This window comes from Chaetodon trifascialis, chromosome 2, assembly GCF_039877785.1.
Source record: "Chaetodon trifascialis isolate fChaTrf1 chromosome 2, fChaTrf1.hap1, whole genome shotgun sequence".
NCBI classification, from domain to species: domain Eukaryota; kingdom Metazoa; phylum Chordata; class Actinopteri; order Chaetodontiformes; family Chaetodontidae; genus Chaetodon; species Chaetodon trifascialis.
In genome coordinates this window covers 25,894,593-25,920,955 of record NC_092057.1, presented here as the reverse complement: position 1 = coordinate 25,920,955, position 26,363 = coordinate 25,894,593, and the positions used below count along the sequence as shown (strand labels likewise).

At 41.2% G+C, this 26,363-nt stretch overlaps 1 protein-coding gene across 1 annotated transcript in view; it reads left to right on the top strand.

The window, feature by feature from the left end:
- LOC139340254 (neuronal acetylcholine receptor subunit alpha-7-like) overlaps nt 1-20,187 on the top strand; it is a 44,166-nt gene extending 23,979 nt beyond the window's left edge. Inside the window, exons 4-10 of the mRNA XM_070976004.1 lie at nt 879-988; nt 6,677-6,756; nt 7,224-7,391; nt 12,028-12,222; nt 17,003-17,089; nt 18,972-19,081; nt 19,566-20,187. Coding sequence (XP_070832105.1) covers nt 879-988; nt 6,677-6,756; nt 7,224-7,391; nt 12,028-12,222; nt 17,003-17,089; nt 18,972-19,081; nt 19,566-20,156 — 1,341 coding nt within the window. The 3' untranslated portion in view covers nt 20,157-20,187. The remainder of the gene's footprint in view (nt 1-878; nt 989-6,676; nt 6,757-7,223; nt 7,392-12,027; nt 12,223-17,002; nt 17,090-18,971; nt 19,082-19,565) is intronic.
- The last annotated feature ends 6,176 nt before the right edge of the window (nt 20,188-26,363 follow it).

The window sequence follows — 26,363 nt, the reverse complement described above, 5'->3', positions numbered from 1 at the left end:
TATATATATATACTAGGCACACACACACATACCTACACACACACACCCATAGAAGGACGCAACAGCAACAAACACAAATGAGTGTGCTTACATGCTGAAACACACACTAATATGTAACATGTGTACCATTTCACAGCTCATGTTGCTACGTATTGTAAGCCATGAAAGGAGGCACAGAGGAAGCACACAACACACACTCACTCTTAGTGCTTCTGAACGCTTTGATGTCGTGATCAGTTAGCTGCTTGCTGAATAGAGACAGGCTCAAATAGGAGTGCAGGAGTCAGTGCCAGCAACTGTTGGCTTGGCAAGGTTTCACTGTCAGGCTCCATGATCAGAGACGGGGACGAAGTGGAGGAGCCAAAAGTTGTTGGAATATTAGCCCGAGTAAAGGGACAGTGTTTGACTTCTAATCGTTTATGGTTGATCGTAATTCGGAAGAAAGTTATGATGCACTTAAGTTTTCCATAGCTGTTGTGAACCACGATGTGTTTTCTATTTTAGGAAAGATGCAATGACGCACAGATGATACATGCAGGTTGCGTGGCATTGTATCAACACCACTAAAGCTGTGAAATGTGTGTTGCTGTCAGAGCTGTGAACATTGCTAATTTGATACCTTGCCAAACAAGGTATCAACAACAACAAAAATAATAACTTGGCTCGCCTGGCTGGGATATAAACCAAAAGCAGATTACAGTAAAGAGCCTTAAATGTGGCATTTGTCTCATTTTAGTTCAACCTCAGTTATTTTTCTTTGCCCATACTGCCATTTGCTCACTTAACTGTTATTATCATGTGTTTTGTTGTCACTTTTATGTCCTCACCTCCTCTGCTTTTTACATCCACTCCTTTACTCTGTCTGTTGCTTGTTTCAGTATTGGACAGACATTTACCTTTCATGGAACCCAGAGAGCTACCCTGGGGTCCAGAACCTTCGCTTCCCTTCCAATCTGGTCTGGGTGCCAGATATCCTCCTCTACAACAGGTAGGATATACTCTCAACCTTTCATTCCTCACTTAATACAACACCCAGATTGGTGCATTCTTTAACAGCTACTTGTGAGTTGATTGTAAGAGTTTACTGCTTAAATCTGCTTTTGTACATCTGAAGCTACAGCACATCTCTCAATAGCATATTGGGCCTTACACATCCAGGGATTCTCAGCTGGAGTATTGATGTCCTTTGCTGTTACAGCCCTCAGGCAAATAACCCTCTTAGGAGCAAGAGCAATAAAGATGCAATTCAAGTCAAGGGACAAACCATTCATAGCAAATGCCTATACGGTTAGATTTGGGGAAAAAAGGAATCTCCACCTTGAGGGAGCTCATAATGAATATGAAGTTTAATGAGGATTCTGCTGAAAGAACTAATGCCCCCTTAAGAAACATAAATGAACATAAAACTATCGTAAAATCAACAATATCAAAAATATAGCACCTAAGGAGTTGGTTCAGGTGGTGGATGGAGTTGCGGCACCAAAGTACACACTTGGTACTTGTACTTAATGAGTATTCCATTTTATGCAGTTTTTACTTTTGAGGGTAATCAGCAAAGTAAAAGTGAGAAGCGTCAGGTTATTATTATTATATATTATTATTATTATTATTAGGACATTGTTAATCAGGTGATAGTCCTGCAGCTCGTGTCGGAGACGCTGATGACGATGCATAAATGGAAATACCAATAGTAATACCAGTCAGCTACTGAGAGCCTGACTGTTCTTTCTGAACTAATGCTAGAGATTTCAAATACTTCAGAAAGTCACATCCATATTGGTATAATACTTTTCAAAGTTATTCTACTGTTCACATTTAATGTCTACTCCCTCAAAATCCCTCCATTTTTATACTGACAGAGTGATTTATTATTTCACCAAACTGCATTTAAAATCATCCTCATGGTGTAGTTTTATTCTTATGAATCAGAGTGGTTATTTAATAAAGTGCATTGATAATAAGGAAGGAGTGATGACAGAAAGGCAGCTAAAATGATGAAACCTCACTTTTGCTGGTAATTATATCAGTGGCTACTGGCCACTGGCATGATGGGCACAGTGGTTAATCTGTCACTGCTCTGGCTATTTCATTCTATTTTGCATATTGCCCTTATTTTCATCTATTCATTCTGTTGCCCCCCTTCTTTCAGAATCAGAATCAGAATCAGAAATCCTTTATTAATCCCAGAGGGGAAATTGTTTCTCTATTATTACCAGCTTGTTTTCTGTAATAAGTACATCGACAGTTACTCTAGATTGTCTGGGCTTTGTTTACCAATAACAGAGTGGAAAGACATATTCCCCAGGTGAAATTTCCCTCTCACAGCCTCATTTAATGAGATGATTGAGCAGATTCCCTCTGGGTGGACATAAACCTTTACTCCCAGGGGGCTTTGCATCTGTTGCGTGCAATGGGCAGTAGGAAAAATTATGAGGAAATATAATTAGTGCGTCCACCTTGACAAGAATAGACAGAATGCAGTGTAATGTATTACATTTTTGTAATGTACCTTTATTTGCATGCAATATCTTAGTTCTTTTCATGCTTCATTTTGCCATCATTGTGTAATTAAATTGGTTTGTAAAGATGGTTTAATCTCATATCAAACTCTACAGGTGTTAGTGGAAACACTGATCTGGCTGAGCTTGTTTCTTTTCATACCTTTGTTAAAGAATGGGACTTTCATGGTTAGAGAGACAGAAATCTGTGTCTTGAACTGCTCATTGGTTCTTTTGATTCATCTGTCAGTCTGACTGAAACTCTTTTCTATTCAACCTGTTCAGTCGTTCTGGCATTCTGCTGTTTGGATTGTTGCTAGGTGTCTCTGAGATTGATTCACAATGTGGTTGAGGCCTGCTCAGTTTTAGAAAATGACTCTTTCTTGGAGTAACTTGATCATTTTCCAGTGTCCATTGTGTTTCAGGCTTTTGTGCAAATGAAAAGATTGTGTGTGGCACCGATTTTGTCCACAAACACAAGCTGCCCTTAGACATTACAGACAGCTGCCCACATGGTAAACAAAGAACATCCAGAACATTTCTCCTCTTTCTAAACAGCTGTGACACACACACACACACACACACACACACACACACACACACACACACAGCAAGCAAAGAGATGGAATGCTTTACCCGAATGAGGACCTCTGTTACTAAACATCAGTTATATTAATGTGCAGGGGAATACCACTTGAGGAAATAACAAAGCAGCATTTGATTGGTGCTCTTGCTTTTGTGAGTAAAACACCTTTTTTATAGTGTTGCTGACAGTAAAAGACACCGCTGGAGAAGGTTTGTGTGGTTGTTGACCATTATTAAACTGTCAAGCTCCAAGAGACGGTATTTAAGAGGGGAATAAGATGTTTTCAATGCATCAATCCTTCATGTCTCAAATGCTTTCTCCTGGGCATATACCCACACACTTACACCCACACACACTTAAAGAATCGTTCTTGTAATGGGGGAAAGACAACATGATACAAGGCAGAGCTGAAGTTGATTGATGGCACTGGCTTTTCAGTTCTGCTTTCAAGGTGATTGAGGATTCTTTTGAGGGCCGCTGCACGTGTGTGTGTGTGTGTGTGTGTGTGTGTGTGTGTGTGTGTGTGTGTGTGTGTGTGTGTGTGTGTGTGCGTGTGTGTGTGTGCGTGTGTGCATGTGCGTGCATGAGACTGAGAAGGACAAGGGAGAGGTTTGGATATCTAATAGGGATGATACAGAACATTAAGCAGCTTACAGTGGGGATCAGCGATCACTAACGATAACGACAATATAGTCCTGACACAGAACCAGATTGAAGCTGACGTTCCTTATGCATGCAGTATAAACCATGAGCAAAATCATTCATTTCTATTTTTATGAAGCATGGAAGCAAGCAAGAAAAGAGATTACATATATGAGATAAGATGAGCTTTTACTGATCAGCATCTGGAAATCAGGTCATTTCAGAGGCAAGACTTCAGCAGGGAAATAAAAAAGTGGAAATAAGACAAAAATAACTGTGTTGGACCCCTCAACCAATAAGGAGTAAATCAATTGTGTGTTTTTGTGAGATTGGGCTTCATGGATGCATTGACTTTTTAAGCTAACAGTAGCATTAGTGCATCATTTGGGAATTTTTAAAGTCATCTCGTTCTTTCAACTACAGTATGAACGAGATCAACCTACCTTGCCTGGGGTGCACAGCTTGAGCCATGCCTGGGAGGAGAGCTTGCAGGTGTACCATGTTAAGTTTGGTGTAGAGGTCTGGTGCTCTGTCAGTCAAGCAGCAGGTGAAGGTGAGGTCCCTGGTGTGCTGACCCCTCTCTAAACTGTCTGTGGGCATGTGTAATATCAGCTCTCTGATGGGGACAAGGCATTGCAGGAGGCAGAGAGATACCAAAGGTCACAAGCGTCTGTCTTGAGTGCTGCTATGCTGGAGTCTTCTCAGGGAGTAACAGGAAGGTCGTCTCTATGAGTACATGTTTGGAGAGGAAGGCTCTGACTGTTTATTCCTTTGCAGCAAACAGCAGTTCAAGGTATCTGATCTTGGAGTCTCTGGGTGGGATTCAGAAGAGGATGCTGCCTGGGGACCTAACAGACAGATTATTGGATCATAAGGTTGTTCGTAGAACAACACCTTAGGCCTAAGACTAATGATTGATTGGCGATATTCAAAACTGTGTGGACATGGTGTGTCTGTGAAGTCTGACTGGTGAAGGATCTAAAATGTAGACAGCTGTATGTTTTATATGCACTCATGTTAGCACAGCAACAATCCTAAACCCATTTCAGATGAATAATATAGGAACCATTCATCCCATCCTAGTCATGACTTTGAATATTTCAACATCTACAGACACTTGGGAAGTTGGGACACAAAGGGACTGAGTTTTCTGCTTTCATTGTGTTTTTCATGTAAATAATGTAAGCCATCGCGCTGTTGAGCTGCTTTCTTTACATGTTGAGATGTGAATCCAGACAGGACAATGCTCTTTCCTATACATAGAAACATATCTCAGTGGCAATGTTTTACTATACAGGCATGAAATGTCAATGTGTGTGATACCATTTCTTTTGGTTTTTCATTCAGTGGCTCACATCTAAGAAAAAAGGTTAAATATTGAAGAATCCCATTGCAGGCAAAAGGTCTCCATTGGGATTCAACACTTTCATTATACCCTTATCTTTTCCATATGGCATATGACCTTCTGGAACATGTTCTACTTACTTAATGATCTGATTAAGATGTAAGATTATGCGTCAAGAAGTCTCCTGCGATGCCCATGTTGGCCACTTGTGTAGGTCTTGTATAAGTCTCCACATTTCTATAATGTTCACAAAAGAGTTTTAAATAATCAATCAATGTCATCCAGATATTTCTGTCTGAATTCGTCCCATCTTAGTTTAAAATACTCACTTCTACATTAACCACATCCTGCATTTTGAAAGATGGTTTGAAATATAAGAAACTGCAAGTCTGTTTTTAAATGCTAATGATACCAAGTTAGTGTGTATGTAAGGTACATGTGTTCCAAACACCATTACAAGGCTAAATGCTAATTTAGCTAATTTATTCTCAGCAATGGATAAGAATGATTACTACTGTTTCAAAATATTCTCCAAACCTCTTAGCTTTTTCACCCTCTGCTAAGTGAAAAGAGTGATTAGATTTAGATTATTGATGTAGCGGTTATAAATTTGCATCGGATAAAGCCTTGTCTTGTTATATGCCTCCTGGGCACAGTCCCAGTGCACTTTGCTAAAATTTATGTTCTACCTATCCAACAAAAAGCCTTCAGGAAGAGTTTAAGTATGCCCCTCACTTTCTCCTGCCACTTGCAGTCTCATTCTGTAAGTGGTAGAAAAGTACTAATGTAAAATAATAGATGATGGTATGAGTCAGGTTGTTTTGTCTGACTTGGATGAGCACTCAGTTACAGTTCAGGATTGATACCAGTGTATGAATATTATGCTACTTTTGAATAAATAAATTCATTATATGCTACCATCAAACCAAGCCTTGTACTGATTTGTTACTTCTGCCAAGGAGGTTATGTTTTTAGTCTGATATGACCATTTGTTTGTTTGTGTCTGTCATGCTAGAACATCTGTAAGGCTGTAATTGAACTAAAACCATCCATCCATTTTCTATACCGCCTATCCCTTTCGGGGTTGCGGGGGGGCTGGAGCCTATCCCAGCTTCCACGGGCGAGAGGCGGGGTACACCCCGAACCGGTCACCAGCCGATTGCAGGGCAACCGGCTGCAATCGGCTGGCGACCGGTCTGGGGTGGTGGTGTTCCAGGGATAATTTTTTGCTCTTTTGTGAAATGAGTAATTTTCTGATGAGTCTGTAGTTTGTTTTTGGAGTGGACATAATCCCTGTCTGTTTGAAGGACGTCATGATGCCGGACAGGCATGTTTGTTGAAGATGATCAGTAAAATTAAACACCGTCTGTCTGGGTCTGTACTAATCCCCCTTGTCTCTACCTCTCTGTCACCTTCATTCTCGCTTCTCTTTGTATCTGTCTGTACTTTCGTACTAAACTCTTAGTGAACTTCGTAACATTTGCTGCTTTTATTTCCCTTTCTGGCCTTTTCTCTAGAAGTCTTCTTTGAGAGGAGCAATCCCCTTGTTTGGGGACTATTGTTATGAATATTGTTTTAGCATGATTCGCTCTTCTGTCCTTGCAGCGCTGATGAGAGGTTTGATGCAACGTTCCATACAAATGTGTTAGTGAATGCTTCAGGATCCTGCCAGTACATCCCACCAGGTGAGACATTCACTAAGTTACATATTATATTTCACCAATAGCTAATTTTCAATTTCATTCGTCAACTCTATTTTATCACTGTCTTCTATTACTGACGGTTGTTCTTACAGTGTCCTCACCATCATTGGCGTCGTTTCACATTACAATTGTTGAGATCATCAATGTCTGTAGAAACATCATTAACATGATCATTATCATCATCATCATCCTCATTCCTGACTCGCAAACTGAAACTTCCACCTTTTCCATGGTTTTGGTGATTTGCAGGTTTTAGCTTTGTCAAAAATGACATTGATCATGTTATCATGTGTAACACTTCATTGTTACATGATCAATACAAAAATGACTGACAAGACAACAGACCATCCATGTCATCATGTTTTGAGGGGCCATTTTCAAAATGTGTTGCCAAAAACTATTGAAAGTGTTCAGTGCAAAAAGTAGCTTTTCCCAACACGTCTCTCCAGGCATCCTGAAGAGTACCTGCTACATCGATGTACGGTGGTTCCCATTTGATGTGCAGAAGTGTGACCTGAAGTTTGGCTCCTGGACCCACAACGGCTGGCTGCTGGACCTCCAGATGATGGATGTTGACATCTCTACCTACATACCCAACGGGGAGTGGGATCTTGTAGGTAAGAAGAAGAACAGACCCTCCTTTTCTCAAAATGTGTGGGTTTCTGACAGGAGTAATAGATGTATCATTACCTGCTAAGTGAAGAGAGCATCGAGCAGGTCGTATGTTACAGTTAAGAGCAATGAAATGTCAATCACAAAATATTTGGGTGATGACTGGGTATGGATGAATCGACTTAATCACTGATAATAAGTGAAGAAGTTGCACAGTGACATACGAGGGATGAAGATGAGTCGTGAGAGCTGATGTGATGATTGACTGAAAGTACTCCCGGTATTTGATGGATGCGTTTGAGCAGCAAGTTGTGAATTCCCTCAGGACTCTGAGAGACTCTGACAGACTGAGACAGACAGACTTTCAGCATTAGCCTGGCCCTTCATGTCATATTTCAGGGTGTTAGACAGCCAGTCAGTGTTACACAGCTCTGACAGCAGGTGTTTCAGGGATGTCAGTTTCCTTATACGATGCTATTCTCTCTGACATTTTCCTGTCTATCACTCCTGGTTAAAGAGTGCTACAGATATCCTGGAGTATATTGCTGCTGTTTAGTACATAGGAATCAACACAATGCCTTCTGTCGGACCAATTGTTGAACTCACCAAACTTACACCATTTATTTGTTTTATACGTATTTATTTGTATGTTGATAAAGTCCTTGCGATAATATCTGTTAATATAGTTTCTGATAACCTGTTGTTTCTAATGTGAGAATTGGAATGGAACTAAAGGCTGATTGGCTGCCAGGGTTTAGAGGAAAGCATTTTTTGATAGACACTCACATGGCATTTTTGATATATAAGTGTTTATTTTAATATATCTCAGGCAGTTTTAAATCAGCTTTTAAAGAAATAGCTTATTATTTTGGCAAAGACTCTTATTCACTTATTCGCCATGCTAGCTGTTTCAGCCTGATTCCAGTCTTCATGCTAAGCTAAGCTAATCATCTCCTGGCTTTACCTTCATATTTACTGCACAGATATAAGATTGGTATCAATCTACTCATTTGAAAGCAGGACTTTTCTTGATTTTCAGTGGCTCCCTACATTCTTATTTGTGTCTGCTATCTTCTGTCATGGTATTTCTCTAACTGTCCATAATGCCTCTCAGTTTGTCTGTCACTTCAAAAGAAACAAGGTAGGAGGAAAAAAGTCAAGTTCAAGATGAGACAGTAAATATAATAAAGCATCTAGATGCCTTCTCTCTGTTTTGTTTCTTTTTTCTTCTCCTCTCATTTTTTTTTTTTGTTGTTAGTTGTGGAAATGAAGGACTCATGGCAGCTCTAACCCAAGTTTGGGTGTTAATCAGAGGCCAACAGAAAAATTCCCATTCACATACACAAACATACACACAAAGTGAGCTGTGAGTGTACCCAGCTGGCTGGAGGAATGGAGGAGGGGGCCATGGGTGTGTGTGGTGACAGCTGGCCCAGGGATGGTTCACTTAGTTCAGGCACAGCCAGGCGGCAAGCTGGCCAAGAACACACACTGTCCTGGTGCTTCAGAACATACCCATGCCAACACACACACACACACACACACACACACACACACACACACACACACACACACACACACACACACACACACACACACACACACACACACACACACACACACGTGCATCTGCACAGTGCTTCAATTGTGACTGCAATCCATCAAATGAATAGATGGCTGACAAAGGCTATTCGTCTTCAGCATTCAGTTGACAAAGTTTCAATGAAATGAAAATGAATCTGTGTAATTAATTTAGAATTAAATTTTTTAAAGGAATGAACAGTTTCCACAGACACACACAAATACACAGGCACACATATGCACAAACAGACGACAATCAAGTTTTTGTGACATCTCACCCCAACTCACCTTAATCAAGGAGAAAATGATTCGTATGAAATCGGTCAAAGTCACATTTATTAATCCTTCAGTACACAATAGCTCTCATAAACACAAATACAAGTTTTTGGACTTACTAAATTAAGATGTTAGTCATTCACCTTTTTTATTTCTTTTTTCCTAAGTCAAGAAAACTCATCAGTCTGTACTCTGTGTGCAACTGTTATTTCTTCCAAGTTGATATTGTTTTCTGTTGTCGATCTGATGTACAAGGCACATTGCTTGAATAAATATACCTCAAGACAGGCCACACGGATAGGCATTAGGGATCAGTAAATGAGTTAGGATTGGTTCTAAAGATGCAATTTGAAGTTAACAGAAAAGTTAAAGGCTGTAAAGCTCAGTTTTTAATTTACTGAAAGCCTGTACTGTAGCACAGAAGGTTTTGTGGGAGTTTGCACTTGAATTTAAAGTACTTTAGCTGGTCTACAAATCACTCACTGGGTCTGGGACCAAATTACATGTCTGTCATGCTTTCTGCATACAAGGATTAGGTCTTATGACTCAGGTCTATACAAAATAACACATAAAAGATGCATTTTGTTGCTGTTACATGTACTTGGAAGAACATCCCTGATGATCTCAGATGCTGTCCAAATCTGACCTCACAGCTGTGTGAAATCTGATAAATTGCCTCAAGTGATGTCACTGGGGTCAGCATTAGTTGGGGCTGAAGAACAGGTTTGAAAATGGAAAAATTCTGGGGTCGCGGAGTTAGACAGAAATGAGCTTGCCAGACCTCTGTAGCTTTTTTCACCTCTGCTTGAGGCTCTCAGCGCATGGCTACATTAACTGCCACAAGCATAACACTCCCAAAACTGCGACAGAATTGGTGGAATTGATGTTGGCACCAGATTTTGGCAAGGAAAAACAATGCATGCAAACAAAGGACAATATTTCTGGTCCTAGTGCATCGACTTTGACAATTTTTTTGAAAACCTTGTGAGTCTGACAATGATGTAGGAGTGCAGTGCTGAACTACAAAAAAACAATATCCACATCCCCATATTTCCACTGAAAAAGATATTGGTTGCTATATTTGTTCCACCTGTTTCCACATGGCTGTAAAGAGATCCATTCCAAAAGCAATTTCACTGTGGGTGATGGAGACAAAATCCACACTTGTGTTTCTGTGTAAAAATACACCCTGAAACTCAGCCGAAGTTAAAATTTAGCTTCAGCAGGCCGAGTTGAACAAATCAAGTGGGTATCTTCTAAAATGATAGACCTTTTAGTTTTAAATTCCCTCTTGTGCCTCCACAGACAGCATTTCCTAACTGAGCCACAGCAGAGGGACAGCAACACAAAGGGGGAATTTAACACGAAGAAGTTTGGAACTTAATACCCACTTGAACCTTCCTTATTTTTGATTAAGACTGCTGAGGCCTCATATTACCTGTAGCTGAACTTTAGAATGTATTTTTACACAGAACTATCCTCCATCACTTACTGTACATTGAAATTGCTTTAGAAAGGGAATTCTTCACAGTCTGTGTGAACAGAACAAAACACTCAATATGAAATGTATTGTATAGATAAGTGGCCTTTCTTGTGTCAGGAACTGTTACTGATGTTGTGTGTTAAGTCTGTTGACACATTGGTTGTGATGAATTACACAGATCCAGTAAGTACAGATTCTGAACACAAAGACTGCTCTCAAAAAGTTGGCTGCTATTTTGAAACAACAAAAACTTTCCTGTAGAAGACATGTTATTTCTGACTCAAAACACTTGACTTGGAATCTCTGCCTGTCTGTTTAGGTAACAGACCACAATAAGCTGTACCTTAAAGTGATTTTAGATCAGCAAAAATGTTTTGTTTTTGAAACAATGTTCAGGAGATTATTGTTTTATATAAAAGATTACATCATGGCATCACTGTATTATGTACAGTATTCATTTAGGTAAGAGTACATGTGCTGTTTTTCAGCGACAAGCTGCTTCACACACTGTCTGTTGATGGCAAAGCCCTAATCCTCCTGAAATAACATCTTCCATATCTGTGCTTGGTTGAGGTCTAGAATTTTACCTTCAGATACAAAAAAATGTAGATGTCATGGCATAGTTTGATGATTTGGGACTGATTTTAAATCCATAAGCTGTTGTCCTGTATATGATGTAATAACATGTTTGCTTGTAGTGAATGGTGTCAGTACTTTTCTTAAAGGCACATTGACAGCGAGACAGGGGAGCATTTATCATTTCATTTTCATTTTCCATCCAAGGATTCAACTCAGTGACCTTCTGACCACGAATCTCCTCTTTTAGTCATATTTGAACACAGAACACAGTACCACTTATTGATTTTATCTCCCTGGGAGCGTTCAAAGCTCTGTCAAAAAGCAGCACAAGTGAAGAGTGCTATTTCTACTCCTGAGCTGAACTGTGTTATTCTGTACAGTGTCTGTCTGTTTTTAATGTGCATCATTTCTTTAACTGTCGCTTGTGTGCGATCTTGGCCAGATCTCCCTGAAAAAGAGCTTTTAATCTCAAGACACTTCCTGGTTAAACAAAGGCTGCATGAATAAATGCTACCATTAACATTGCATTTATTCTTTTTTGTTAATCCTCTCAGCTGAGCACACTAAATTTAAAATGGTGTTAATATTGAAAGCAGTAGCCACAGCTACACATTAATGGCTTCATTATTATTATTCAGGCAAGCAGGACTGGACCTGTATTTTATAGTTGTTTGTATTTGACCTCTAATTGACACATTCCCGCCTGTTAATTTCTCCCCCAGGTGTGCCAGCTAAGCGTAACGAGCTGTACTATGACTGCTGTAAGGAGCCCTACCCTGACGTGACGTTCACGGTCACCATGCGCCGCAGGACACTTTACTATGGCCTCAACCTGCTCATCCCCTGTGTGCTCATCTCTGGCCTGGCCCTGCTGGTCTTCCTGCTCCCTGCTGACTCCGGAGAGAAGATCTCACTGGGTACAGGGCAGAACACACACACACACACACACACACACACACACACACACACACACACACACACACACACACACACACACACACACACACACACACACACACACACACGTTGTGTTTTTACCACTTGTGGGGACATTACATAGACTTACATTCATTTCTGGGCGGCACGGTGGAGCAGCAGGTAGTGCGTGTGCCTCACAGCAAGAAGGTCGCCGGTATGATACATGTGTGGGTTCTCTCTGGACACTCCGACTTCCTCCCACAGACCAAAAACATGCTCATTAGGTTAATTGGTGACTCTAAAATTGCCCTTAGGTGTGAGTATGAGTGTGAATGTTTGTCTGTCTGTATATGTTGCCCTGCGATTGACTGGTGACCGGTTCAGGGTGTACCCCACCTCTTGCCCGTTGACAGCTGGGATAGGGTCCACCCCCCGCAACCCCTGAAAGGGATAGTCGGGTATAGAAAATGGATGGATGAATGGATGGATGGACATTCATTTCCTGGAGCCTTACCCTAACCCTAACCACTATTTGCCTATTCCTAACCCTATACCCTATATTCAGGACAGAAAACGACAGGAAAATGGCAATATACTGGACACACTCCACCGGAAAAAATACATCACAACCAAACAGAGAAATCACTTATCTGGACCCACCAACCCACAACTACGACAGTTTTACTTACTCCCCAAAACCCATAACCCATAAAGATCCACTAACATGGATGGTTCCCTGTGAAGTCCCTCCCGGCAGACCCATTACATCAGACTGCAACAGCTCCACTTACAACATCTCCCAATACATAGATCACTTCCTTGGACCCATTTCTCCCAGACACCCCAGCTACATCAAGGACATGTACCATTTCATAGACACCATCCGGCCCATGATCGTCCCAAGCTACACCCACCTCTTCACAATAGACATCAACAGCCTGTACACAAATATTAACATTCATCTTGGCCTACAGGCAGTCCAATCAGTTTTTCCAAAATACCCAGATAACAGCCATCCAGACAAAGAAATTTTACAACTACTCAACCTCTGCTTGAAAAACAATGATTTCATCTTCAACAATCAACATTATCTACAGGTAAATGGGACGGCCATGGGCCACAGATATGCACCATCATACGCAAACATATAAATGAGTGAGTGGGAGCGGGGAGCCTTATCCAATTGCACACATCAACCACTGCTTTTTTTGAGGTACTTAGATGACATCATTGGCATCTGGCCACATGACCTTAATCCTTTTTCAGGACTTCATCCATACCCTTTAACAGTCACCACCCATCGATTACTGTTACACACACAATCAATCCACATAAGGTTAACTTCTTGGACACTACAGTCTTTTTCCATCCAATCAACTCCACACAGAAAAGAATGTTCACCGAGGTACATTTTAAATCTACAGATACCCACGCACTTCTCTATAAACACAGCTATCATCCAAAACATACATTTCGGGACATAATTAAATCACAACCCATACAGTTCCATAGAATTTCATCCACTGCAGCGGATTTTCACACAGCAACACGCACACTTTTCAATAGCCTCAGACCTAGAGGATACAGCAAACACTTCCTCCACCATAAAAAACACAGCTCTGGCCTCCTTAGCTCCCACTCACTCCACACATCATACCACAGTCTCCATACCCACGACTCCAACTCACCCCACAGGAATCAACACATCAACCCCTACTGGACTGGCATGGATTCCCTCCCAGGCACCCCCTACTTCCCCAACTCCCCCCACCCTCTACCCGAACCAGGGTCTACATCCACACCCCCCAGGCCTGGAAGAGCATACCTACACCCCACTGGACATTCAGAAACCTTCTACAGCAACAGAGCTCATCCCCCTCATCTCCACCTTCTCCCACAGGACCATCCCCCTCTTAAAGAGCATCAAGAACAACTTCACCAGGATCCAAACCCTGCACCATCCCCTCCATAACCACAGGATCATTGCAGCCCACAGAAGAAACAAAAATCTGAGGGACCTTCTAGTCAGCTCCACACTCCCCCACCACGACCAGACCCCTGACATGCAATACAAGAAATACTACAAGAACAGGAAATTCGTCACCAACCAATACAGCAAAACAGCTCACCCTATCCATAGCTCACTCTCCCTCACCTCCAGCAATATAGTTTTTCTCATTACCTGCACACTGCAATAAACACTATATCGGCGAGACCAAACACCCCCTCCTCACCAGACTTCGTCAACACCTCTACAATATCAGAACAGGTAAACTCACAACAGCTCTGGTAACACACTTCAGGACCCACCCACTGGACAACCTTATCATAACAGGACAAGAATCTCACCACCACTGGACCACAGCACAACGCAAAAGAATGGAAAAAATCTGGATACACAAACTCGCCACCACCATACCCACAGGACTCAACGATATAAACAGAAGGAACACCCACACCCTCATCAGCCCAACCCAGGCCCATGATAAGACCACCTCTTCCCTCCCAGGACAAGATGACTCCCTCCACCCCTCAGCACCTCCCCAGCCTCCTGTACGCTCCCACCTACATACCCACCCCTTCCTGCTCCCCTAACCACAACCATTAGTCTCCCATCAAGTACCCTACCCCCTTCCCTTCCCTAACCCCAACCTTAACCTTAACCCCCCTCCCTCCCCCCAAGCCTAACCCCAACCACCCTCCTCCCCCTGCAACCACCCAGAGCTGACCCCTTAACCTAACCTTAACCTTAAACTCAACCTTCTCTCTTCTCCTGTACCTAAAACACAAGCTGGACCTTCAACTCAAATCTCAACCCCCTTCCCTCTCCTACTGTTTGCTCCCCCCTCATCTTACACCTTACCCTGACCAGACACTTGAACCCCACTTACAGGACCACCTTCCCCACGGACCGAATGCTGCCCTCCATCATCCCACCAAGGATTCTCCGCTGGCATCAACCTGAACCTGCTGGGACGACTAAACATAATTACACACCATTGCCATATTTGAATAAAGTTTATACAAAACCTTTTTTCCTTCCCCCTTTTTTTATAGATTTTTTTTTATATATAGACCTTTTTTTAATTTTCATATGGGCACAGGTACAGTCACTTTTAGAGCTTCACTCATATATTTATTACTGGTTACCTTTTTATTAGCCTATCGTGTATTTTAACTTTGCTTAACAGATTAATCTTAACCACTGAATGTGTGATGTGTTTTATAAATCTTGCATATTATTACTAATATTGCATGGTCATTTTAATATATTTCTTATACATTTTATTTATATTGCACTTGCTTTTTATCATCATATAATAATTTTTTTTAAAAATTCATCACATATATAAACTTTTTTTATATATATATATACACTGATGTTTGCATGGGTCCTTTTTTATATATAATCTTAATGAATTGCACTTACTTTTTATTGGGTTGCATGCTTACCCCTTACTAGCATGTTTTATTTACGTGATGAGGCACTTATTTAGCACTTATTTTAATAGCTCTTATTCTTGATCTACTATTGTATGCACTTTTACCAGTTCTTATTTATATATCACGATAATATGATTATTTAATTACTCTCAATATTTATTTTAATATTTATTTATCTCACTATTTATTCATCACCCACATCTATACGTGTACCTTGGTTAATTGCTCATTTAACTTTTTTATGGTAATGGTAGAAGCACAGTGAATGAGACATTCTAAAGAACTCTCACTAGACCACAAAATGGAGGCTCAGGGAACAGTACAACTGACAACACAAAATGGAGACCTGTGGACAGCACGCGCAGGTGGGAGGATGCGGAGCAGTGCCGGGATTCGAACCAGGGTCCCCAGTGTGGAGGATGGAGACTTTACACCTGTGCCACTAACAAACATGTGCAATAACCTCATCCACTCGTCCATACTACATCCAGACAGTTCGGCCAGTGCACCACATTTTTAATCAAAATTTTTTTTAAACCCAAACCCTAACCCAACCCTAACCACTACTTACCTTTTCCTAACCCTGTACCTTACCTAACCTTACCTAACCCGTAAACCTATCCTCCGTCTTCACCCTAAAATTTAATGATTTACATTAAGGGGACCTACATTTTGTCCCCATAAGGCAGGTGAGTCCCCACAATGTGACTGTGTAAACAGATTTTTGTCCCCACAACGTGATAAATACCAGCTCTCTTTCTCTCTCTCTCTCTCTCTCTCTCTCTCTCTCTCTCACACACACACACACACACACACACACACACACACACACACACACACACACACAGAGGGACAGTGATTCATGCTTATAATCATACATGCAGACAAAAATGTATCTCTCTCCATTGCCTTGGTGATCTCAGCCCACCAGGTCCAGACGCTCTTGCTAACCCGTCCATTTGTCATTGCTCTATGCTAATGCTGACATTATGGCTGTGAATTGGCATTTGTTTGGGATTTTATTCATGAGCAGATTAATGAAAGCTCCATTATAAACACAAAAGATAATCAGCCGCACCTCAAAATGCCAGCTTTTCTCAAAATGCCATTCAGTGAGACAAGGTCAGTGTAAAACATACAACAGCAAGTAATCCCTGGAGAGTAGGAAATGAGAGCGAACAATCCAAAATACATCCGCGGCTGTTTCCACCTAGTTTAAAGCAACCAGCTGCATTTTGAATACTCTCCAGTCACCATTTAAGGGAAAGCTAAACTGTGGTGAAGGAGTTTAGCCTCTGTGTTTCTGCTCACCTCTCTGTCTGCTGTCTTCGACAGGCATCACAGTGCTGCTGTCTCTCACAGTGTTCATGTTACTGGTCGCAGAGATTATGCCTGCCACTTCAGACTCCGTTCCTCTGATTGGTAAGACACTTCTCAGCTCAAATAATCAGTCATTTTGGTGATGCTCTGACTTTGAAAGTGAGAAAAAGAAAGAAAAACAATGAAGATGAATCACAAAGTGATTAGTTATTTGTGATAGACGTGAACTGTACTTCTAAATGTGAAATCCATGTTAGAAACAAGAGTTAGATGAGAACGTGTCTACGGTAAATATAAAGCGAGAGTTAGCAGCCTGTTAGTTTTTTTTACACAAACACTGAATGGGGACACGGCTAGTGTGACTCATTCCAAAGGTGGAAACATAAATCTCTGAGGCTCACTCTAAAGCTCACTAAGACGTGCTGGTAGATGTTTTTCAACCTTTACGCTAAGCGAGGCTCCTGGCTCCAGCTTCTGGATTCAGTTACTTCTTCTTCTTGTTTCTGTATGCTTATAAAGCATAAAGCTCCAGGATAACCAAACAGATTTCTTGCAAAGTGAAACATTTCCATCGACTTTTCATTCAATTGCTCCACTGCATAGAAAAATATCCCTCATGTTCTGTTCGAACACAACTTGAGAGCGGCATCGATCTTTATGTCTAACTTTTGACGAGCTCTGTGAATAGTATTTCCCAAAATGTACTTACTATTCATTTAAGATGGTACTTTTAACCTGTTTGGTATAATGGAATGAAACAATGCAGAATCTGGGGAAGTGTTCTGTGCTAAAGGTAAAATATGGAACATGTCTAAAAATGACTAGACCTGTATTCCATATGTATTTTGTTGAGTTGTGTGCTTAAATTATCCCAAATGTGTCCAGCAATGTTTGAACCCAGAGAAATCCATAAGTTGACTCAAGGTAATGGTGCTTTCATTTGGTTGCCTCCCGATGGCGTCGTATCATAGTAGTACATAGTTGCTATAACTTCCAGTGAAACACAGGAAACACCAGATGATGTGTCAGAGAGCTACCTTCATTGGGAAGCTATAAGCACATGGTGGACAGGCTGCAAAGTGCTACAGCATGGTTGGTTGGTCACTGTGGAGATTTTTCCTCATTTATTAGCAGTGCAAAATAAAATAAAATAAAAAACTTCACACAGCTGACTGACTCACCAATATGTTGTGATTGAGACAGGGAGGGGCTGGGTGTGGGAGGCTGCCGATGCAGGATGTGAAAGATGCTCTCAGTGTAGAAGATGAGCGGAGCTGCACTGTATAAGGTCATAGTGATACAGACCAGAGGAGACAAGGCAGCCAGCCATGAGATGGGAGAGGAGGCTGCAGACAGAGATGCTGCTCAGTGTCATTTGGCAGCTCAGTGATGTAAAACGAAGCCATTAGCAAATTCGCATTTATTGGAGTACACGTATTAACACATAGCAGATGGAGCAGAACTGATAGATTGAAGACAATAATAAATGCTCCTCACTGTTCACTCTGACAAGATTTCCTATAGCTCCAATTACATGTTGACATGGAAATGTATAAGGAAAATTTGGATTGGTCCACCTTTCTGTGAGGTCGCTGGATGAAGATGAAAAATTGCTTCTTTCTTTTAGAGGGGAATATCGCTCATGTTTGTGTGTATGATGGTGTGTGTGGACGGGGTATTGTGCCTGTCTCCATGCATATGTTATGTTTTTTATGTCTCTGTAGCTTCAGTGCCTTCCAGCAGTGTATGAGTTTTGGTTGGCTGGTATATTAGGAAGCAAAATGTTAGTCATCCTCCTGCCAGCCCCTGTGGGGTTAGGACCTCAGGTTTGTTGACAGGATAAACTCTCCACTGACTAACCGACTGACTGATTTAGCAGCAGTTCTGCCAAAATACTTACCCACATGAGCTTTTCATTTAAAATTCACTGGTCAATTTCAGAGGAGAGGCTATGATTGTTTTTCTGTGTTCTCCTCCTCATCAGCTCAGTACTTTGCCAGCACCATGATGATTGTGGGCTTGTCTGTGGTGGTAACAGTCTTGGTGCTGCAGTTCCACCACCATGATCCGCATGGAGGGAAGATGCCTAAATGGGTAGGTTAACCATCATTTTTAAACCCAATAATGCATTATTTTCCAATAACCACATGACTTGTACATATTGGCACACAACTACTCATCTAGGCTGTTACTATATTATGCCTTCCATTTGTGGGAGGAATGAAGTGGCGTTCATTCAAAGGTTGACAAAGGCTGTGTCAACACAAACATAACCGTAACGTTATTAAAAGCACTTGATCAAAACAAGATTGTCCACTTTGAACCATACAGTTACTCAGAAACAGCACACTGCATGGAAACCTCCCCAGCTTCAATTCATACATTATTTACTCTAAGCTCATGGCACATTGTGCATCAAATGCAACACTGGCAGAAGTGGGATCATGGAGAAAAAGTTCTATTTTTCTCTGTATTTCTGTCTTCTTGCCTCTCTCTCTATTTTTCATTCAACCATTCATATCTTGGTGTGTAACTCAGCATCGTTAATCTGTCCACCTTACCTCATCTCTACATCCAGGTCCGAGTCATCCTTCTCAACTGGTGCGCTTGGTTTCTCCGCATGAAGAAACCTGGAGAGGAAAACAAAACCGCAGTGAGCCCCCCAAACTACAAGTACCCCCACCCTCCTCCTCATCATATCAGCACCAGCAGCATTCAGATGAGCGCCATCCCAGGACAGGCATCCAACCAGTCAGCCACCACCAACGGGAACATGAACATGTACTTTGGCTACCACTCGATGGGCACAGACAACCCTGCTTTCCCACCGAGCACTGATTCAGGTGTGGTGGTGTGCGGCGGTGGAGGAGGCGCTGGCGGCCATCCCAACGGCCCCTCCCAACATGACATCCACTCAGAACAGGTGCAAACTTTGCTGCTGGACCAGGTTCCAGAAATTTCACGGATCCTGGAGGAAGTGCAGTACATTGCCAGGCGCTTCCGGGACCAGGATGAGGGAGAGGCAATCTGCAGCGAGTGGAAGTTTGCAGCGGCAGTGGTGGATCGGTTATGCCTGGTGGCCTTTTCACTCTTCTCCATCATCTGCACCTTCACCATCCTCATGTCAGCTCCCAATTTCATTGAAGCTGTGTCCAAAGACTTCACATAAGGCAGATCTCCTCCTTCGATGAGAGGAAGAAGCGCAGTTGCCACAGCTTCATGAAGCCACACAAGATGGTGTTGTTACAAATCACAGTACATCACAACCAAACCTTTCCCTCAGTCTGCACACATTTCTTATTGGTATGTGGTTGTGTGGAGTTTTTCCCTTTCATGGTGGCTCTCTTAGCTAACACACACATACACATACAGTATGCCACGTAGGAAGTTGAGGCTACATGCGGTAGTTAATGATGTAGAAACTCATACTAATGCATATTTCACTGTATCCCTGCTGACATCATTTACCTTCCACCACTTCGTCTTCACGTCTCATCAGAATACTGTTGACACTCCGTCCCTTCCACGTCTTTGTTTTCTGCTGCTTGAGTCGACTCTTTTCCACTTCCTGTCCCCCCTGCAGCACTTCTCATCTTCTAGAAATGTCTTCAGCAGTTACATACAGCGCAGTCATAGAGCTTAATGAACAGTTTTAGAACTTGCTTTTTCAGGTCTGTATTCTAGTAATGCTAGTTTTTTGTATTTTGTAAATAAATCTACATCTTACTTTATAAATGTGGAGACGGTGAGATGAAATCTTTGTTGATGTTGATGACTTGAGTGATGACTGAGAGTGACTGACACGTTAACTCACAGCACTGTTCATCACACCTGTCCTCTTTTCACCAGGGCTGCCACTGATGATTATTTGGATTTTAGATTCATCTGCCACTAATTATTCTCAATTACTCAATTAGTTGTTTTTGTATATAAAACGTCAGAAAATAAGGAAAAGTGCATTATGATATCCCAGAGCCCCAGGTAACATGTTCAAATTGCTCAGTTATCCAATCAGTAGTTCAGAACTCCAAGATATTTACTGTCATATTGGACAAAAAAAGTATCAATCTAAGAAGCTGGGAACAGCAAATGTTTGGCATTTTTGCTTGAAAATGACTAAAACGGTTCATTAATCATCAAAATAGTTGCCAGTTAACTTCCTCAGAAAGGATATCCCAACATTTCTCTTCGCCTCCATCCCTTGTCCTAAACAATGCATTTAGTGTGGTTAGCAGATGATACACTCCAGCTATTTGCAGATCACTCACATTCATTGACAATGCGTTTATCTTTTGAGAATAATTCAGTATTTATGTGATTTATGTGCTAGTTACACAATTTGTTGCTATGTACTGAGGAAAATCTCGCAATGAAGATCAAAGCTGTCATGATTGAAAGACAATATTTGTTCTTGTGAGGGATTTTCAAATGATTCTGGATAGACATCACCCCAGCAGAGATGCATTTGGCACTAATCTTTTATAGCACCAAGTGCTTTGTGTTTTTACTCTCTAATACTCAGCGAAAGGCAAAGACTTTCTTCTCTAATCTCCTGCAACAACATGCAACAAGGATTACTGGGTGACCTTATGTAACAGATTTGTGTTAAACCTCGTCTCTTCTCACCAACCGAGCGTCTCCTCTGATCCTCAGTGGTAGAGGCCACATGTGAATTTTCACTTTTACGCATGCAACTCACAGATCTCTACAACTTAGCTCTTGACCATTTTAAGTGGAACCGAGGAAGAATGAAAACAACAAAATACGGTCCACTGTGTGACTGCTGCAGAAATGGTGGCTGAAATGGAATTCATACTGTTACAGTTAATCAATCAATCCGAGTGCAGACAAATAGCTGCCTCCCACTGACTGGCTTCCATTCCCTCTATGACTGCAAGTCTGTGAAACACTTAAATGTCATATCCACTCATAATGGACAGAAAGGAAAAAGTGAAGCCAATCTTGGCTGAAATGCACATGCAGTACTTCACAGTTTGAGTTTCTTTCAGTTTTGATCCACACATGCAGTTTTAATCAGGATTCAGTCATTTTTACACTTATGTCCAACCAGGAATGTGATTATTATTTAAGTATTTCAAATATGGTCATCTTCTTTATTACAAAAATGTAATTATATCAGAGCCACTGCTTTAACATGAAAGGAATAGTTCAACATTTTTGGTTTCTTGTTGAGAGTTAGATGAGAAGATTTATACCACTCACTAAATTTCCTCCAGCACTGTACTCACATGAAAAGTTTTTACTTATTTCTGCTGCTTTATACTTCTCTAACTCCAGTACAATTCGGAGGCAAATGGTGTACTTTTCACTGTAGTACACAATAAGAAATCAACAAATAAATCAGGATGTATTATCATAGGATTATGGTAAAGCTTCATTGATCCCCAGGGGGACATTCAAAAACTACCTAAAACAAATAAAGTCGTTAAAATCAAAAACCAGCTTCATCTTTACCAGCAGCAACATTTAACTGATGAACACATTAATGCATTAGTAATTATTGTACAATAATATAATATGCATTATTATGAAATGGGCCATTCTGCACAATGAAGAGTTTTACTTTTGGTACGTTAAGTATATTTTGATGCGAACACTTTTGCACTTTTAATTTGAATGCAGAAAAATGTACTTATAGCAGTGTATTTCTACATTAACACAATTTGTTGATTTACACTTGTGTGTTTGCAAACAAAGAAGCTATTAAATGTTAATGAGTGAGCTTCAGTTCTGTAAAGGACAACCAGCAGCTGATTAAAGCGATCACCACAAAGACTGGAAACGGAGGGAAACAAGAGCTAGATGAGAAGATCAATACCACTCCCATTTGTAACGGTAAATGTGAAGCAACAGCATCCACAGTTCACTTAGCTTAGCATGAAGCCAATTAGCAGAGACTCCAGGATGTCAAGTCAGGAAGTCAGGGAATAATTGGTGAGCTTTAGAGGTGCTGGAGGGCAGATTTGTTACTTATGGGCAGAGCCAGGCCAGTTGTTCACCCCTTTTTCCAGTTTTTATGATATCTGGCTGCTGACCATAGCTTCATATTCAATACACAGGCATGAGAGTGGTATCAATCTTCTTGTTTAACTCTTGGCAAGGAAGCTGATGAGCATATTTCCCAAAATGAGTAAGTTGTAATGGATACAGCAGGTGAACACTGAAATCCAAAAAGACTGAACACTGATGATCAGAGTGAACAAAACTGTTCAAACCACTGCTGAGTTTGTTATTTTGTCACAGTTCGTGTGGACAGAAGTGGGAGAGGGGTCTGAACTGCTTTAAATATGTTGCATAACAGATGGAGGAATAATGTAAAACCTCGATCCCTGACTCATCTTGGAGAATATAACAGTGGACATGTAATGACTCATATGAGATGTGGAATGAAAGTTGTTCTCAACATAGATAACTTGGACTGACAACTGATAAAAGCCAGTTCTGTAGATACTTTGTGAGATAACCTGACCCATATCTGTTGTTACTCACTCATGTTGATGACTAGTCAGCATATGTTTTTCATGTTAGAAGCATTCATGACACTGAAAGTGTTCAGTGTGTCTAATGAATGAATGATGGGACCTGTCAAATGAGACTGTGCTGAAATATGAAGAGAGAATTAGGTATTCAGGGTAAAAGACATTCTGCAGTTCCCAAGTCAAAGCTACAGTGAGGCTAAAACCACATCTGGCCCAGACAGCAGTGCAAGCAACGTGAAATTCTGTGGCTGAAATTGAAAAGTACATGTCAGGTGAGGGTGTGACTGTTTGCTTTCACCATACTATCACCAGTTTTTTTTTTAAATCACCAGTGTTGTATTTTTGTCTGTGCCTCTTCGCTCAGTAATCTTTCTCCTTTTTGAAGGATGTACATAAGTGCTCATCGTACATGATTATTTTGAGAAAAATAAAGGAGAAATGTGAACATGACTGGCATTTGAGTGGCTTGTTAACTAAATAATACACACAGAAATGCTTCCATTCACCAAAGCGGTCAGACGAGCCTTGTTATGGGTTATGTCAGGGTAGCTGTGGCCAGTGTAGCAGACAGTGTCATGACAGCTTGTGTACTCATTAATCACTGCCTGTTTCTGCCACAGAAAGGTGACACTTCACATCTTAAAATAAATAAATAAATAAATAAATAAATAAATAAATAAATAAATAAATAAATAACGGACAGAAAATTGTTAAATGCTGATTTTTCTCACCACAAGTGTTAAAGTTTTTAAGTAGTTTGACAACTGAGCAGTAAAAACATAGCTGTAGCTGGCAGCTGGTTACACTTAGCTTAGCATGAAGACTGGAAAAAAACAGCTAGCCTGCTTCTGTCCAAAGGTAACAAAAGCCTCCGACCAGCACCTAAGTGAGACTCCAGGAAGTCACAGGCTAGCTGTGTCCACCAGTTTCCAGTCTTTGTGATAAGATAAGCTAACAAGCTGCTGGCTGTAGCGTCATATTTAGCATGCTAAAGCTCGCTAATTAACTCTATTACATAATCCATACAAAATTGTGTTAATTTCCACTCCGTGCTTTGCTAAACCAAGCTAACAGTCTTGTGGCTCTTGCTCCATATTGAATGGACATCGCCAACAAGGGTTGCCACCTTTCAGAAATGAAAATATGGGACACCCACCACAGCTCCCTGGGGCCATGACCACCACGGCCCGACTCCTGTGGGGTGGGGCACCCGCAGCAGTGGTATATTTTATTTTGTGCCACTGTTTTCAGTAAAGGGGTGATCAAGAAAGCAATTCATCATACTTAAAGCTTGAAATGCTTTATTACCAGTGAACACATTCTTTATTGTGCAACATTGTTGCATATAGAGTGCTGTTAATTAGGCTACATAAAGCCGTAATTACATGCATCCCTATTTAACATACAATGAGGAAAATATATAACAAAGTGCCATATGCACACAACTTAGTTATTGCACAACATTAACCTAGTTAATGAGATAGATGGGGTCATCCAAACAGTTAAACCTAATAAAAGAATTTATGCAATGATCACTGAACACTGTATTCCTCAAAAATATAAACATTTTGACATAGATTACACAGAAAGCTCTACAAACATTTTTAGTCTAGGAAATGTATATTTAAAAAAAATATACGTTTTCTCCGCCGGTGTGTGGTGTCTGTCTCTAGGCAACCGTGACAGCAACACACGCAGGCAGCGAGGCACAGACACACGACCGGAGCGGGAGGGTCCTGCGTAGATCCCGCCACGACAATTTTGCTGGCCTTAGTATTTCCTGTGTTTTATTTTGTTCATTATTGTTAGATTTAGTGTTGATGTGTGTGTGACAGACATGTGTATTGGACATTTGTGAAAATACGGAACAAATCGCGTCCTGTATTGCTTCAATACGGGACGCAACATTTAATTGTCAATTAAAGGACGATTCCGTATCCGGACGGGTGGCAACCCTATCGCCAACAGAATATCTTAACCCAGGCAGCTCTCTGTTGTTTTGGTACACATTTTCCATCTTTGAACACTGTTTAATACTTGAGAAGGAACCTAAACTATTCCTTTGATTCTATATATTTATAACTCACACACTAAATCCACAAATGTTCAGGCTTTTCCCTGCTTTGGGAACAGTATTTCTAGATTGTATGTGTGATTTCTGTCATTAATTTGCTCTTCAGGTGTAGTTATATGTGTATGTGGCCAGATATAGTGATGTTAAAGTTTAAGGAAAAGTTTTCAGACTACTGCACAAAGTTTTAAGCGTCTGTGCACCAAGAGCTCACCCACACACTGCAGGTTAACATGGGCTCAGATATCTGACCACGTATGAGTGAGACCTCAGCCTGCAAGGCTCAGCAGCCTTTCTCATTTCCCAGCAGGAATGAATGACTGAGCTAGACCAAGTCAGGAGGGATCTAATCTCCTTACTGCTTGCGATATTAGTTAAGACATCTGGCAGCCCGCACGCACACATGCACACACACACACACAAACACCAAATGCTGCTCAGCAGAGTAATGACATGTTCAAATTGGTCAAATCTAATCTCAGGCTTCACTACATGCAGACAGACAGCTAGCTGTTGGTGGCTGGAATTGCACCACACAGTATCACACCCTGCAAACACACATACACACGCTCAAACCCTTCATTTGCCATCAAGCTGAACTGGCATAGACAGGGTCCCCAGACAAACCCTCCCTGTAGACTGTCATGTTGCTGCTTCCCCTTTTCTGGTCCTGAGATAGAACAGACCACCTGGGTAGGTGTAGATGGGGGGTGAGCTATTCAGTTGTGGTGAATAATGTAACATAATGTAACACTGTTGGTACCAGGTCAACTGGAACAGATCTCCATAGGCTTTGTTCAGTTAA